Source organism: Nomascus leucogenys, chromosome 3 (genome assembly GCF_006542625.1).
Source record: "Nomascus leucogenys isolate Asia chromosome 3, Asia_NLE_v1, whole genome shotgun sequence".
In the NCBI taxonomy this organism is placed as follows: Eukaryota; Metazoa; Chordata; class Mammalia; order Primates; family Hylobatidae; genus Nomascus; species Nomascus leucogenys.
In genome coordinates this window covers 98,599,444-98,612,217 of record NC_044383.1, presented here as the reverse complement: position 1 = coordinate 98,612,217, position 12,774 = coordinate 98,599,444, and the positions used below count along the sequence as shown (strand labels likewise).

General features: G+C 40.7%; 1 protein-coding gene and 1 non-coding gene across 2 annotated transcripts in view; both read left to right on the top strand.

Moving 5' to 3' along the window:
- Positions 1-12,774, top strand: part of LAMA4 (laminin subunit alpha 4) — a 148,782-nt gene that overhangs the window by 48,229 nt on the left and 87,779 nt on the right. The window contains exons 4-5 of the mRNA XM_012506019.2: positions 1,357-1,481; positions 7,082-7,162. Coding sequence (XP_012361473.2) covers positions 1,357-1,481; positions 7,082-7,162 — 206 coding nt within the window. The remainder of the gene's footprint in view (positions 1-1,356; positions 1,482-7,081; positions 7,163-12,774) is intronic.
- LOC115834522 lies at positions 12,508-12,612 on the top strand. The gene has a single exon (XR_004029469.1). It is a non-coding gene; the product is annotated as a U6 spliceosomal RNA (small nuclear RNA).

Genomic DNA, 12,774 nt, shown 5'->3' with positions numbered 1-12,774 from the left:
AATGGCAGGGGTGGGGGCTGGGGGGAGGTGGCAGAGGAAATAGGAACCTACTTCAGGATTGTTGTGAGAATTAAGTCAGTTAATCTATATAAAATGTTTAGAACAGGGCCTTGCTATTCTTTTATTCTGAACCTCAAATAAAGCATAAGGGCCAAAATAAGGAACTCAGAGTTCAGCCTGCTGCTACTCAATCTTGCTTTCCCAAGGCTCCTCCGCTGTTTTAAAAAAGTTGTTCTGTTGAAGCTCTTATGCATCGGTGTGACTAAGGCAATTGCTCAAATAGGAGGGTGCTTCTTCAATGGCATTCTAATTCTAACAGTATAATTTTTCACTGCAACCCCAATTCAACCTTTATACACTCTGATGAATGTAAAGATGAAAAAAATAGAGCTAATGGCTTTGGCTTGTACCATCTAGTATAATTCCATAGAAGAAAGCTGTTTGTGTGTTAGCTCACTGCCCCTTATAGAAATTAATCCATCAGTTTGACAGTTACTGAGTGCCTACTCCATTCGAGTTAATGGCAATACAGTGCTGAAAGACACAGAGTTGGGGAGGGGTGATGAGGCTGAGAATAGATAGTAGCACTACAATATAGGTAGTGGAAAAGAAGGAAGGATCCTGAAAGGGAGAATTAGGATGTACTTTCAAGAGATTTTGCAGCCTACTGTGATCTTGAATGATGAATGGCATTCCAGACAGAAGGGTCAGCGTGCTTTGTGCTTTTACTCCTATAATCCTTACTACAAGTGGAAAAATCATGCAAAAAAAACTTCCTTACTGTTTCTTGTATGTCACTATCCAAGATACCAACCCATGAGCAGAATGCTCTTTATCCACCTTCTACTCCATTTATACTACAGTCTGACACATTTTATCCTTCCAAGACCATAAATCCTTATTGTTCCCATTGTCATGGATAAGTACCAGAGGGATGTTATTTGGTTGGTTGGTTGGTTGGTTGGTTGGTTGGTTGGTTGGTTTCTCATTTCATATTCATTCCAAATCAATAAGCTGATATTTCTGGAACATCCAGGGTTTGATCATTCTGATTATCACTCTGAATTGAAATGAGTAACTGATGAATAATCTCCTCTGCACACAAACTCTAGAGTCCCCAGTCTACTAGCACACACACATAAAAGCCCAGGAAAAATTCATTCACCAATTATCCACACTTTCTGGCATTGACTGGGGCCAGTGTGACTCCTCATGCTAATCAGTACTGCCACACACTGTCTGTGCTGTCTGACCTAACGTCCCTTTTACTTGAAAAAGTATTGCATGATGCTTAGATGTGCTGTCTCTAAAATTTCTTTTGCATCCTTGCCAATCTTCTTGTCTTTTGTCTCATAGCACTGCCAGCGGAACACAACAGGAGAGCACTGTGAAAAGTGTCTGGATGGTTATATCGGAGATTCCATCAGGGGAGCACCCCAATTCTGCCAGCCATGCCCCTGTCCTCTGCCCCACTTGGCCAAGTAAGTCCTAAAGGAGGATGGTCTCTTCTAATGATCAGTCTATGTATTGTTTTGTTTTGTTTTGTTTTGCCTTATCCCAGAGTTCTGAGGTTTCTCCACAGGCAAAACCTCATATTGAGATGAGACTGGAAAAGATATAGAAAAGGTTTCTAGTCTAAATACACCACCTGGAATGCTTAAGCACTTACAATATAGATGATGACTCTGTTCCCAAAATATTGGGGTGCATCATGAGGTCAATAAAGTCTTCTAAGTTTTATAAGCAAGGATAGTCTCATCTTTTCTTGACTCTCTCTTGACCTAGAGTGATCACAACTGGTAATGCCAACAGACTCAATATCATATTTTCAGTAGTATTGCCTCTTCTGACTTTCACAAAGGAAACATTTCCCTACATGTGGCTTTTCAGTCAGGATTAGAACACAGATCATCAGAATGCATGCTTTAGGCCAATCAGCTCACAGAGATTTACAGGAGCACTTTCTGGCTATGTTTTGACCTGAGTGAGAAGTTGAAGGAAAGGGACATACATTTTAATGGAAATAATGGAATATGTATAAATCCAGTAATTAAGTCATCACTAGCCATTTTATTCTCTTTAAAATGACAGAATATGGAATTTAACAGGTATAGTGATACATGGTTTTCCAAATAACCAATTCTCTGACACCAACTGGGTGTCCTACAATCAATTCGGTTCTGACACTAAGTTTCCACAGTCAGCGCAGATCCAATAGATTAAGAGATCAATTCCACAAGACTGCCCCCACTACAAATGCCAGCCAAAAATGGGGTCCCCAGGCTAGTCACACTTCTTCCCAGAAGACTGTAAATTTGAGAAGGATCCCTCAACCTCTCCTCCTCAGGTTTGACAATTCATTAAGATGACTGACAGAGTTTAGAAAAGTGCTATGCTTATAACTGTCAGTTTGTTATAAAGGTTACAACTCCAAAAGAGCTACGTGGAAGTGATGCATAGAGCAGGATATGGAGAGGTGGGAGTGAAGAAGGAGCACGTGCAGAGACTCCAGGCTCTCTGCTGGAGCACTACTCTCTCAGCACCTCCACGTGTCACCAATTGGAAGCCCCCCCAAGCCTTGTTGCTCAGGAGTTTTTATCAAAGTTTCATGTCATAGATATGATTGGTCAAATCATTGGCCATTGGTAACTGAACTCAATCTCCAGCCTCTCCTCCCTAGAGGTTGGGGGTGGGGAGGGTTGAAATTCCCAACGTCCGGCCGGACGCGGTGGCTCACGCCTGTAATCCCAGCACTTTGGGAGGCCGAGGTGGGTGGATCACGAGGTCAGGAGATCGAGACCATCCTGGCTAACACGGTGAAACCCCGTCTCTACTAAAAATACAAAAAAATCAGCCGGGCGTGGTCGCGGGCGCCTGTAGTCCCAGCTACTCGGGAGGCTGAGGCAGGAGAATGCCGTGAACCCGGGAGGCGGAGCTTGCAGTGAGCTGAGATGGCGACACTGCACTCCAGCCTGGGCGACAGGGCCAGACGCCATCTCAAAAAAAAAAAAAAAAAAGAATTTCCCAACGTCCAATTACATGTTTGGTTCCTCGGTGGTGCCTCTGGTCACAGGCTCCCACTCTGAAGGTATCTAGGGGTCCACCGTGAGTGACATCATTAGCATAAACTCAGATATGGTTGAAAGGTGCCTGTCATGAGTAACAAAAGACAGTCTTTTCCCTCAGGAAATTCCAAGAATTACAAGAGTTCTGTGCCAGGAACCAAAGGCTAAATACTGTTTTTTTTATTATGCCGCAAGTGGAAAGAGTAGCCAATCTAGATTCATATTCATATTTTGACACATAATACCTGTGTGATCTCAGACAAGTTACTTTCTCCCTAGATCTCACTTTCCATGGGATTTGAAGTCAAGAAGCCTGGGTGCAGATCTTGGCTCTACTCCTTGATTCATTTACCAGCCCGGTATTTCAGATTTTCTCTTAGTACAGTAAATAAAACTAGGAAGTAAGGATCTGCATCATAGAGTTGTGAGGACTGGACTAGGATAGTACGTGTGGAGGATTTGGGTTGGTACCCTAAGGCATAAGGTAGATGTTGCCTTTACTGAACACATACTGCTGTAATTTTTCTAATACTTAGATTTTTCTTACTCCATGCCTGGCACTGTTCTAAGTGTTTGAATGTAATATTTATGTAATTGATAGCTGTTTTAAAGATTAAATGATACACATAAAATGACTTTTAAAAATCTGAATGCTTACTACACACACACACTCACTCATACTCACACACTTACTGATAAACAGAAAAGAAAAAGAGAGATGGCAATCAGATTCCCCCGAAGTTTTTTCCTTAACTGAACACCAGTATCAACTAACATTTCACCTAATAGCTTGTGATGTATTCAAATACTATGACAAGTCTAACAGTCAGAGTAGTCAGACATTTTTCAGCCCCACCCTTCTTTAGAAACTGTTAAACTGCCTCAGACCTTGGTCTGTAATTTTTCATGTCTGATAGTATTAATAACGTGTGCAAAATGGATGGTACTCACAGTGAGGGTAGAAAACGCAAACATTTAACTGTTCTGTTATTTTCACTCAAGTATGTCCTGATTTATGAGCTCCCTTCACTCTGTCTTGGTATACTTTTTCATTGTTCATTAATATTCTGCTCTCAAGCATTAGTCTTAATCACATCTGGTGAGATATCTAGCACTGTTCTCTTGCCATGGTATATATTGTTAAATATATTACCTCCAACTTCCTCATAGCTGGTTTCACTCATTCTCTCACAAAGATGTTGTGTAGCCTCATCTGCTCAGAAAAAGTTTATAAGCATCAAGCTGCAGTTTTTTTTAGACAGTAGCAGATGAATTAGGCAGGCAATCTCAGATGGTTCTTTCTAATTACGTTGTTCCACTTTTGCACTTTTCACCCTATTTGCGTGACAAGACTTTCTTTATCTAAATTATCTGGTCTTGGGAAATGAGACCTTTAGAACATCATTCCCTATGGACTGAGAAGCCTTGTCTACATGCAATCAGATATTTATTGAGCACTTATTATACACTGGTATAAAAACTGGTAGTCAGTACTTATTATATGCCAGTCATGCACTAGTCACTGGTGACACAGCAGTGAATAAAACAGTCAAAAAGTCTCACCTTTATTAAGATAGGTCAAAATACAGCAGTGTTTTGAAACTCCTAGAGCAAATGACCCTTTACCTTTTGAATCACATTACCCGGTATGTTAGTTGAGCAAGAAGCGTTTCTGAATGCTGTTAACTGCTTAAGAAATGAAGTCAAAAGTTGCCAAATGTGGAATGAGTCTCCTTTCCTGAAAGAGGAAACAGTTTCCAAAGGCATCAAGGCACCATGTCTGCCCATGTTTTTTCTCTGTGTAAGTGGATCCACGGTTCAAAGGAGCACTGAAGGGACTTAGAGAATGTGCTCTAAATTTAGGTACATATTCACAGATATGAAAACTCAAGTCTCTAATAGTACAGATTCGAGGTTGAAAAACCTACTGAAAATGAAATCAAAAGTGTGTCACCTATAAGTAAATATCATGTAGGAATAGGGAGGAATTGGTAAGGGTGTGAGAGACCAAGGGATTTTACAGATTTTTCTCTGTAGTGACAACAGCTCTACTTCTTGAATCTCTTGCTGGGGAAATTGGCTGCAAAAAAGGAGAGGAGGGGTTCGTCTGTGGTCATGGAACAGAACAAATTTTCTTGGGTCCTAAAAAGTTCTAACCTTTGATCTGGACTTATTATTAACTTAGTTAGCTAATCTCAAATACTAATCAAATATCTTATCAAAAATCAAATGCCCATTGCCTCTTTCAGCTTTTTAAGAAATTCATATTGCTACTTTCTATAAAAAGGAAAGTTCCAGGACTTTTCAGAAAGGCCTCTAGTTTAGACTCTGAATTACATTTTGAAACATTGATGAAGCTGAGCCCACAGACGCAGGATTTGGATTTCCAGTTACAAGAAAGCAAGGAAATAATGCTTGAGGAGGTTAAGCAAACAAAGGGCCAAGTCTATTTTTCTCTAAGTTCCTAAGGATTTTCTAAGAGCAAAAGGCACCCTTCCACTTGAAATGGGCACCACAGTGGTTACAGTGGGCTGAGAGAGATGCAGTGTTTTCACTTCCCTAGCCAAAATCAGACAAAACATAAACAGTTAATGCTAATGAGAAACAAAAATGAACCCTTGAGGTCTGGCCCTGCCGCTGAGTCTGCCTTCACCACAGAGACCAGTGGTCATGCAGTTGTTCCCAGGGACCATTTGCATAATGTTCATATATTTATTTGGGGGTTGGCCAGACGTCCTCCATCTCTACCAGTAGCTATGCAAATCACTCCAATTAAGGAAAGGTCATCTGTTTGAAACAGCAGGACACCAGCTACAGGCGGATGACTCCAGATGCCCCTAGCAGATGTTGCATCCTTCAAGCGTGGGCGGGCTGCTGGGTGGAACACCTTCAAAGAAAGATGGAAGCGGGGGTTCCTGTTCTGGACTCTTAACTGGTTCTTTAAGTAGGCTAAGAAATCAGAACAAGCAAAATAAAGGGTAAAAGGCCAAAGAAATGTAATTTGGTTGGAATGTTTTTATCCAACTGTTAGAGAAAATAAATTGTGGGTGTTGGCTTTCACTGAGAAGCACATACTGTTTTCTGACTGATTTTTTAAGTGTCTTCAAACAAATAAACACATCTATTTGCTTTCCTCCAAACACCATTAGGGTAAGAAATGCTGATACATAAAGGAACAAGAGAGGAGCGGGTTACACTTTATTGGTTGTACAGTACCAAAGCCAAAGCTAATTTAAAAGTCCTTAAAATTTTACATACACACGCACACATACCCCTATGCCCCACACAATTCATGTGTCTATGAAGAATTTTCCAAACACGTGGAGACCATAACCCCATTTCCCTTGCCTTAATAATGAGAAGACTTATCTATTCCACTAAACCAACATTTTTACTACTTTTTTGTTCTGTGTCCTAATTTTTATTATCTTTAAAAAAAGGAAGAAGAAGAAAGAGAGAGGGTTCCATGGGATAAAATCCTTTTATGGTGCGTCCTATGTTTTGCTGCAGTACTTGACTGTGACTTTCATCAACTCAGCCAGTCTCAGCACCTTATTTCCAATATTTAAAGTACACATGAAAGAAATTAAAATTCTGTGGAGATTATGTAGTATAGAACTCATTCTTTCCCTTTAAAACTGGACAAGTTCTAGTGCAGAAAAAAAGGGGAAACTTTTAAATCTTTTAAATGACTACATAGACAGTGATGGAAATAAAAGGATTCTCCTATAAATCCAAAATTGCAAGTAGAATTTGATTATTTTATTTCCAGCTTTGGAACACATGTTTTGGACTAGTGCTTGAAATATATATATAGGACCTGGAAAATGGTCCCACCAACGAGTGGCGTTTTCTTTTGGGGCCTGCAAGGTAAATGTGTACAAGTTTAAATAAAGAAAATGATTGCACCCATTAGAACTTTAATGGGACCAACACAGAGGTAATCTGATAAAAAGTTAAGACAGTCTCTTCAGTGATGTATGGAATTGACTTTTAATATTTGCTTCCAATTTTAGTTTTGCAGAATCCTGCTATAGGAAAAATGGAGCTGTTCAGTGCATTTGTAATGAAAATTATGCTGGACCTAACTGTGAAAGGTAAGCCAATAAAATTCTCTATTTTCTGTGTAGGTCAAAGGAAGCTTTCTGTTTCTCACACTCAACAGCTCTGCCATACTCCCATTCAGTGGGTCCTGAAGGAGATGCTTAAGAGTGGTTGAGGGACCGACCACATTTCAAAATCGCTTAGGGAAGCTTTTCCCAAATCCCATCCCCCAGATACAGCAAATAACAATATGCTTCCTAGGGCTTCAGGCCAGGGCCGCATCTCAGGATAAGCACACAGGGAAAAAGGAAATTGAGAATGTGTATTTTGAAAAGATTCTCTAGATGGTTTTGATAGTACTCTTTTCTCTCTCCATCATTGAGAAATAATACTAAAATTAATGTTCCCCAAAAAAGAGTGAGGTTTCCTCAGTAAATAAAATGTGAATCACCTTTTGTCAATAGAGCAATAAATTAGAAAAAAAACAACCCACAAAGCTATTATTTCGCCCGTTCTTTATACCAGCTTTATACCATACTAAAAAGTAAGCAAATTACACAGGAGTTTGGGTTTTCTGGATCCCTGGCTGGTATTTACATATGACACTCTTTTCTTTTTTTCCATTATATTTTAAGTTCTGGGATACATGTGCAGAACGTGCAGGTTTGTTATATAGGTATACATGTGCCATGGCAGTTTGCTGCACCCATCAACCCGTCATCCACATTAGATATTTCTCCTAATGCTATCCCTTCCCCTTGCCCCTTACCCCCGACAAGCCCTGGTATGTGATGTTACCCTCCCTGTGCCCATGTGTTCTCATTGTTCAACTCCCACTTATAAGTGAGAACATGTGGTGTTTGGTTTTCTGTTCCTGTGTTAGTTTGTTGAGAATGATGGTTTCCAGCTTCATCCATGTCCCTGCAAAGGATATAAACTCATCCTTTTTTATGACTGCATAGTATTCCATGGTGTATATGTGCCACATTTTCTTTATCCAGTCTATCATTGATGGGCATTTGGGTTGGTTCCAAGTCTTTGCTATTGTGAATAGTGCTGCAATAAACATACGTGTGCATGTGTCTTTACAGTAGAATGATTTATAATCCTTTGGGTATATACCCAGTAATGGGATTGCTGGGTCAAATGGCAATTCTGGTTCTAGATCCTTGAGGAATCACCACACTGTCTTCCACAATGGTTGAATTAATTTATACTCCCACTAACAGTGTAAAAGCATTCCTATTTCTCCACATCCTCTCCAGCATCTGTTGTTACCTGACTTTTTAATGATTGCCATTCTAACTAGTGTGAGATGGTATCTCATTGTGATTTTGATTTGCATTTCTCTAATGACCAGTGATGATGAGCTTTTTTCATGTTTGTTGGCCGCATAAATGTCTTCTTTTGAAAAGCACATGACACTCTTTTCTCTCTTTTCTAAACTGCTCTGGGCTTTGCTCACATAAGAAAGGCCTTCTCCACAGGGCACCAGAGGCTTTCCACTGAATGACTCCTGGTAAGATATTTCCCATTCCCTCCACCTGCCAGCTGCTCACAGTGTTGTAAGATAAAATGGCTTTTGCTAAAAGAGTCTCTCAGACAAGTTTTCTTGTTTTTAACAGAAATGCCATTAGCATTGGCCTCACCATTGTGTTTAGGCGCTAAATGATGTGTAGTGCCCTAGAGGCAGAGAAGGAAGAGCCAAGCAGAATTAGTCAAGCACCCAGTCACTCATTTGCAGGCCCTCAACAGCACAGACAGGCTCACAAACTCAACCTGGGCTTAAAATGTAAACTTTAAGTTATAAGCAATCTCACTTCCAAAGAAAACACCCTAAATCTCTCAAAAAGTGGGCTGAGGCCGGGCGCGGTGGCTCACGCTTGTAATCCCAGCACTTTGGGAGGCCGAGGCGGGCGGATCACGAGGTCAGGAGGTCGAGACCACAGTGAAACCCCGTCTCTACTAAAAATACAAAAAAATTAGCCGGGCGTGGTGGCGGGCGCCTGTAGTCCCAGCTACTTGAGAGGCTGAGGCAGGAGAATGGCGTGAACCCGGGAGGCGGAGCTTGCAGTGAGCCGAGATTGCGCCACTGCACTCCAGCCTGGGCAACAGAGCGAGACTCTGTCTCAAAAAAAAAAAAAAGAAAAGTGGGCTGAAACTGAAAAAAAAAAATGCCACAGTATCTGTGATACAGAGAAAAATCTTTGCACTTGGAAGGCATCGTTATTATGATTATTAAATATGCAAAATGTAGATAATTATTTCACTAAAGGGTTGTGGATTTTTTTAATTTATTTATTTATTGCCATAAGAGGGAAAGTGAGCTTAGGGTCCACATGAATTTCATCTATTAGGAGGGACTGACAGAGATGATGGATTACATTGGGTTGATTAAAATTTGTGACACACTTATCATGTATTTCCTTACTTGGAGACACAGGAATAGGAGGCACCTGATTTACTTATTTTCTGGCTCACTGGAGGTCTGCGGCGGTTGTTAATCAGCCAGGATGGAGCTTTTTCTCCTCAGTGTCTGAGGTTAACTTCAATTTAGTTTGATAATGACTAAGCAGTATTGCTAATGGGTGTTTGATGGCCCCCATGGGGAGAGTTAATGGCCTTAGATAGAGCCCTGGTGACCAAATGCAAAGCTCCAAGAAGTGAAATCACCTGGACCCTAAGGGCACAGTCCTGTAAAATCACACAGGGGTGCAGAGAAGGGTTCTGTCATCCCAAACCCTCAACAGGACAGCACACCCACCTCTGACAAGGAATTACAGATGATAAATGCCTCAGCCCACATAGGATGCTCATGAGCTCTGCCATTACCCAGTAAGGCTGGGTCAGATCTGCTGCTGGAGTGGTAGGCTCCAGACAACAGCACTAGTTTGAGAAGTGAAAGTAGAGTGTTGAAAAGAAGAGATTTGAGCATCAGCCTGGCTGAGTGTGAATCTCAGCTCCACCACTTTGTGACCCACTTGGGCAAGTTCTTTGACCTCTCCAAGTGCCAATTTCCACTTGTATAGAATGGAGAAAATAAAGTTACCCATCTCATGAAACTGTTATGAGATAATACTGCAAAGTTTTTAGTGTGGGACCTGGCACTGAATAAATGCTCAATAAGAATTAACAGGTTACAGTATGATTCATGGTGGTCATTGTCTAACTTCTGCCACTGCCGAATGTGTTCCTGGGACACATTGGCTCATTTCCCTGAGTCTGTTTCCTTAGCTAGAAATTATGGCTCTGAGCTAAATAGTGCCACTGATTAATGATCACTTATGTCCTTGTTGCTTTACATTCTTCATCTGTCATCTTCACAGCCACCTTAGAGAAGGTTGTATTTTGTAATCTTGCAGATGAGGAAACTGAGCCAGAAGGGCTACGTCTTCCAAATGGTGGTGGTCTTTGCTGCTTTTGATTTGTTTGACCCTGGGAATAAGAGGAGGGTTTCTGCTTGAACAGCCAAGCTCTTAAGTTGCCTGAGTTAACCTTCGCCTAATCTGTGTTTTCAATGTATTTGTGAACTTGAACCTCTCCAAAAGAGCTTTTCTAAATATGCAGCTGATTTGCATGGATATCTATTTTAAACAAAGGTAATAATTAGTCCAAACCAAGAACATGCTAGGTCTTTTTGCACTTTAGAGATCATTGAGTCAAGTGGTGGTTTTAAAATCTGTGTCCAACTGTCTCCAGGAAAACTTTGGATTCCTCAGCCCTCCCCAGCTCCCCTTCACCACCCACTGAAAAAGAATATCCAGGGCTGAGGCCCAGGACCTGTATTTTGACTTCCCATTGGATTCTCATGCACTGGGACTCTCACTGCTTTGTGAACTACCGCTCTACCTTGACCTTCAATACCACACTCTCATACTAGGGAAGTATTTCTCAAACCATGACCTAAGAACCTTGGTTGTCCTCGGAAATGAAGGTTTGGAGTTCTCAGTGAATATTTTCCTAATTTTATGTTTAATTTTAGTAATAACTTTAAGGAAAACATTCATTGAAACATGTTCTGGACTTTCTGCTGTGTCACATTATAATAAGAGATCTCCCTCAGTGCTAGGAGAAAATAACAGAGGTGACAGTCTGTCAATGACACGTTACAGACAATTGGAGGTCAAGTGGCATGACATCAAGGCAAACTGTAAAACTAAAGATTCCAAAATGAAAATTGGTGAGAGACATGAGTCGTCACATGGCACATGGCTGGATTTGCATGCTGAACGCGGGCAGTCTCTACCACATCATTTTGCAAGTGGACATTTGGTTATAAGACAACATCAATTATTGAATTAATGTGAATCTGAAATTGATTAGTTTCATAGTTTTATTTGTGTTGTATTTGCAAATTTATTTTGGTTTTCAAGACATGTAAAAACCATAGACATAAGGAGTTTCTGCCTAGCTTCATGTTCGAAATATTTAAAGATAATTTAAGCTAACACTGGAAGGGGTATTATATGAAAATGCTTTTCCTTTTGAAAGGATCCATGTTACATGCAAATTCGCGAAACATTGGTCTAAAACATAAAACATGTTTTACTTACTCTACCTCTTACACTACTGTGTAAAAAAACAGCTCAAACACGCCCACCTGCCTTGTCTTAACAATTAGGTCCATGAATATTGGCCTGCTCTGGGCCCTACCTGTCTTTCCTCCCTAAAGACCTTCTCCCACCTCACACTTTAAACTCCCCATGTTGGACATGCTACTCACCAAATCCACCAGATCAGCTGGCAAGCTTTCCATATTGTATTGTATTTAGACCATGATCATGATGATAAAAATAGTAACATTTATTAATTACTTACTGGGTGGTATGTCAGGCACTGTTGTAAAAACTTTACAGACAATGATTTAAGCCTCAAAAGAGCCCCAAAAATCTTATGGGATACCATTTTCATTCTTATTGACAGAGGAAGAGATGCGACATAATTTAAGTCACCTGCTCAAAATCACACAATGGCTTCTTTATCTGTCTGTGAAACTATGAGCTGCTTGACAGACACAGCATCATATCCCTTATCCCTCCTCTGTCTATTCTTCCCCCAGCACAGTATCTGGCATGTTGAAGGCCTCAGTTGTTTTTATTTAAGTAAAAATATTTTTTCTCAATAAGAAATAGCAACAACACTTTTCATGTTCCTTTAAAAAAGGTACTATGTAGTGACAGGAGTCAGTCATTCCTTGCCCTGTTTTACCCCCAACCTCCCACCCCATTCCAGGAAAATGGAAAGGGTGACCCAGAGTTGACTGAGTCTGGCTGAATAGAGATTGCAAATGGAAGTTGTCTTCTGATGCAAATAATTGTAAAATGCACAAGCCTTGTAGAGTTTTGCAGTTCTCATTCTCATCCCAGTAGGAACAACTTAAGAACATTTTGAGCATGAGGTGCTCTCTTGGGCAGCATATATACTAAAATTGGAACAACCTAGAGAAGATTAGCATGGCCTCTGTTAGGATGACGTGCAAAATCGTGAAGCAGCCCACATTTTTTATCCCGCATGTTCTCCCACATATGAGGGAGCTAAAAGAAATTGAGCTCATAGAAGTAGAGAGAATAATTCTGATTATTAGAGGCTGGGAAAGGTGGCAGGTGGTAAGTGATGGGGAGAAGGATAGGGAAATGCTGGTTAACGGACACAAACTTACAGCTAG